Here is a 5,056-nt window from a genome sequence, read left to right on the forward strand (position 1 = left end):
TGTTTTGTTTTGGTTTGGTTTTTGTTTGTTTTGTGTTTTTTTTTTTAATGTGTGAAAGTGATTTTGATAGAAGGAGAAGATATAGTGGTATAGCTTGATTTAACCTTAGGCATTCTTGTTTCATTAACACATTTCTCTGGACTTGTACTGCAATGAAGAGATCCACCTTACAATGAAAATAAAGGAATCAAGTACTTACAAACACTGCCATAAACTAGAGAAAAACAACGTTTCTGTTAATAAACTTGTACTGAACTCAATTTAAAAATACCTTCTTGGCAAACATTCATATTTGAAATACGTAGATGGTACTTCCAAAGGCTTGAGGGAAAATCATAGCAACGACAACTCTGGTAAAACACTGAAAACTTTGCTCTTCTTGTAATCCAGAAATTAGAAATATAGAAAGAAAAAGATGCAAAATGCAAATGCTTGTACTGAATGAAAATTTTCGTGTATCTTACATCTTACAAGCTGTTATTTTGTCAGGTTGTCAGACTGTTCTTAATGGAGAAAAGAAAGGTTGCTGCCCACAAAACCAGATTTTTAACAATTAACTGATAATCATGCTACAGATGCATAAAAAATTTCTATTGGATAGAGTGTCAAACAATTATATTGAAATGCAGTATTTTTCTAGGTACCAAAGAAAGATTTCCAAGTGTGAGACCAAAAAAAGCAACAATTGAAAAATTAATGGCTATGTTATCTTTTCTTTCCACTTTGATTTCTAGAGAAGCTTCCTGGGCTGTGCAACTTTTAGAGTAGGAGATCTGGTAAAGTCAAAGGAGCAACAGTTGACCCTTACCCTCAGGTAAGTTTTTTCCTATGTTTTAAACCAAGTTGAGTTAATAACCCTTGGCATTTCTCATCCAAAGAAGGCAACAAAGCTGGTGAAGGGTCTGGAGCACAAGTCGGATGAGGAACAGCTGAGGTAGCTGGGAACCTGGACAAAAGGAGGCTCAAGGGAGACCTTATCACTTATGTGCAGTCAAACTGGAATTGTGGAGGGTGGGGTATGTGATGTACAACTCTAATTAGTGGTGGCACAGAGCTGCAGAAGACTCAGAGCCAGTGTTCAAAACCAGGAGCCGGGCTGGACAGATACTTCTTAAAGCTGTGCACTGAAGGAAGGAAAACTGTCTTGTGTGGCTTAAAATAAAACAAGATACAAATCAAGACATTTTGAAGGTTAGGGGAAACCTTTTAGGTGGTGATTTTCAGAATAAATTCATTGGACTTTATATAGTGCTGGGATTTTGTTGAGCTGATTTTTGCAAGCTCAGTGGGGGCTTTATTTGGGATTACTGGGAAGGCAAAGGTAAGCTTCACAGAGCAACTGCTCAAACTCACTGGGTATCTAGACACACAACACTTTGGGAGGAAAGGAGCTGTGACCAGGAAAACTGAGACACTGGTATTTTTTCTGTCTGTGATATTGTACATAGGTTCTGTAGAAAAATTGTGTTACATTTGTCTCTCATTTTTTGGGACAAACTTTGCTTCACTGACTGCCATATTGAGAACGTGATCTGAAAGATTGCCTCTGACAAGTGCCACAGTAATTGACTGAATGTAAAGTTCAGGAAAGTTTCAGATTAACTACTTCGTATCTAACCAATCTAATTTGTAAGCAAAAAGTTAAGATAGATAACTCATGAGCAATAAATTGGCTTCTAATTAATATTTTTAGTCTTGTATGCCCTCTTTGGTCAGCTTACATTAGAAGACAAATGTACCAATTCAAATTAATTTGCAGATGCAGTAAATGGTAGTTTTTAGTTAGTTGGATTTTTTTTTTTTTTTGAAAAAAAAGTTCTAACCTTTCAAATGTGGGATTGTTTCCTGATTATGACTATTCAGCAGCAGAAAAATCAATAGAAATTATCCACATTCCTTCAATGACAGATTAACCAGAGCAGCCTACTGATTTAAGCTTGCTTTTCTCTAATCACGCTATTATATTAGTATCCTCTCAGGAGGATACAGGATATACAAGGGACTTGTCAAAGCATGCAATTCTATTTAGTTCTTGTTGATATAGTTTGGATGGGAGTTTACCAGGGAGTGCCTGTGATTGAGATACTCCTTTGTTAGATTTGAAGTAGAGATTTAAGGACCTGGAAATAGCTCTGTGGTGTGGCCTGTAAATATTGGTGTAATTATAGAATCTGGTTACTTTTTAATTGGTTTTTTTTGTTTGTTTTGTTTCCTTTTTTTTTTTTAGTTATTATGTCTTGCCTTTGTCTTTCTGAGGCACAATGTAAAAATATAAAAGTGGTTTTTAAAGAATGTACTTGTATTTTTTTTGTTATTTTGTGGAGAGCAGACAAAAGTCTACAGTTCCTTATTGTTGACAAACTGTGCTCTGATTTTCCATTTTCCCACCATTGTACCCTAATAGTGATTAGGGACATAACTTCTTTTGCAGAGGTTTTGTAACTTTTTATTTTGATTGTCCTTTCTTTTCTATAAAAGTGCCTTAAACTGGTGGCTGAGTGTTCCTTGTAAATGTGTGGATCTACAGCTAATCATCAGAACATGGGCAGGTCAATTTGTAGGATTGCTTCAGTGTTGACAAAGTCCGCAATTGATGTTGGCAGAGGAATTTAGTTGCTAGAGACCTGAGATTGCAGTTTCCAATATGAAATTTATAAAACCAAAATTGCCTTCCATAAACTTTAGTGTTTAAATTTGCAACGGTAATACAACAACACTAACTTCCAACTTTCTCACAGGGTTGTCATGGTGAACAGGATAAAATAGGCTATTGAATAAAACAAACCCCTTATTCATTAGGGGAAAATTTCTTGATATTGACTATGTGATATAGTGTATCCAATTTTTAAAAAAAAGCATACGTTTTCTCTGTGAAAAAGTGTACATATTTTTTTCTTACATATACTGTCTGCTAATTTAGTAATTAAAACTGATGTGTGGTTTGTTGGGGTTTTTTTGTTTGTTTGTTGATTTAAGTTTTAGGTTCAGTTCTGAGGCTGTCTTTGCCATACCTTTCTGTTAAGAACAGCATAATGTGATGGGGTTTTTTTGCTTAGTTGAGGTCTGTGGCTTTTTGTAAAGCTAGCAGTTGGTACTTCCATTAGCTGCTTCCCCTGTGGTGTTAGTTTGCCTGTTTCCAGGAAAGTCTTCTTTAGCTTGGGCAATTTTGGTACGGTTTCCAGTGAGTTAAGTGTAAGAAGCAGCAAAGGAAAAAGATAATAGTTCTCCCTTGTGTTCTCTAAAAAAATTAAGTACATGTTCTGATGTGCTCTTCTTAGCAGATGTAGTTTATCTGAGACACTGTGCCTGTGGATGTCTGTCAGTCATGTACTCTACAGACTTTCTTTAAACATATGCCTGTGCTTGACCTCTTGGACAATATCTTTTTGTCTAGCTATCTCCTTTTTTTAGCTGTCTTATTTTCATTGTTCTTGGACAGGACTGAACTGATTTCCTCTAACTGGAGGAGATAAACCAGTTATTTTTGGAAAGTTCAAAATAACAACTCCAAGACTTCATTAAAGAAAGTCTTCTTAACTTCCCTCCCTCCCTCCCAACACCTTGTAGTTCAGTGGGCCAGAAAACACATAAATGCACTTCAGTAATAGTTACATTCACAGTGTTTAACTAACTAGAGAAAATTTGAAAACAGCACAGTAATTTTTGCGGTCGTTTATGTACTTGAAATAACTTCCCTAGCAAATGATGGCTATAAAATAATATAGCTGTTTTTTTTTTTTCTATTTAAATTCAGTAGAAATCTGCTTTCAACTAGTTTTACTTGGTCTCCATCCTGAAATTGTTTCTTGGCTGCTTCATGTCATGTCATCCTCCCAAGGAAACTGGTGAACAACAGCTTGCCTTTATAAGTCAATACATTTGAGGTGAAACCTGTTTTGACATGAAGCTTAACTGTACATTGAAATCAAGAGAACAGAAGGAATTTAACGTTGCAAAACTTTGTTTATTTACCTTAGAATGCAACAGAATGTCGTTTACAGGGGACTTGTTTTAAAGCAATACCAATTGCACTAGGCTCCACTGTGAATTCACAGATTAAAAATTTTTTTGTGCAAGTACAATAATGTTGTGCTTGGATATTTCAAAATATATTGCATCAGTGGAGAAATTAATTTTATGACAATCTATATGTTACTCTGTACTAATCACATTTATTTTGTATTATGCATTGGAGAAAGGGGCTGCCTGCTAGACTCAGTCATGCAGTTTACTTTTCAGGCAGTAACTCACTTTGTCATTTATAATGAACATAGCTATGCAAATATGCAGTCTGCTTCCCTTTTCCTTTGTGTTTTTGAACCTTTTTCTTTTGAAAGGTGTATGGCCATGGGAACCAATTAGCAGGCCTAAATTTGCATATTCAACATTCAGTAATGCGACTTGATGAGATCAGCACTGAAGGCAAATGACTGCCGTTCTCAGTCCATCTACCTTTCTTTTCCACCATTAACTTGTTACCTTCTTTCTCTCTGCATGCCTGGGTCAATATGTTATGTCCAGAACTAGCAAGGCACATATTCCAGCTGAGTGAGATGTTGCTGGCTAACTCCTTCCCTCACGTTTGAGGGAACTGATACTGACCTGGTAATCCTTAAGGACTTGGGATGGTAAAGAAATCTATTTCTAATGCAACTGCTCCATGGACGGATATGAGATGATTTCTGCTCCTTGTCCCAGGCTGCTAAAAAAATCAGCAATTTTCCAACTCCATAAACCAACTAGATTTTGTACCTTATATGGACTTCTTCACATTGACACTTTTAAATTCCTTTTGCTGTATTCCTTGTCCCCACTGTCCCTACGCAGATTTGTTAAGGTGCAATCGTTTATCCTGCAGGGCTGTAGTATCTCCTGTCAGATGACCGTTGTTATAAGTTAGTTTAAGAGTTTAGACAACTCAATTCCAATTAAAAATTGATAAATTTATTAAGCAAGCGATAATAAAGCAAACAGCGCTGGGTGGTCTGGGGGGCAAGTGCCCCGCCCGAGACACACACACACATTGTTTGAAAACCGGGCTTTTTGTACCCTTTCG

General features: G+C 36.4%; 1 protein-coding gene across 4 annotated transcripts in view; it reads left to right on the forward strand.

Moving 5' to 3' along the window:
* The window catches only part of INPP4B (inositol polyphosphate-4-phosphatase type II B), a 336,440-nt gene that overhangs the window by 213,639 nt on the left and 117,745 nt on the right, over window positions 1-5,056 (forward strand). For all 4 annotated transcript variants that reach the window (XM_027885672.1, XM_027885673.1, XM_027885671.1 and 1 more), the window contains one exon: window positions 735-814. In XM_027885672.1, the coding sequence (XP_027741473.1) occupies window positions 735-814 (80 nt within the window). The remainder of the gene's footprint in view (window positions 1-734; window positions 815-5,056) is intronic.

This window comes from Empidonax traillii, unplaced genomic scaffold (assembly GCF_003031625.1).
Source record: "Empidonax traillii isolate 1590-97213 ecotype Southwest subspecies unplaced genomic scaffold, ASM303162v1 scaffold170:size2694500, whole genome shotgun sequence".
NCBI lineage: Eukaryota > Metazoa > Chordata > Aves > Passeriformes > Tyrannidae > Empidonax > Empidonax traillii.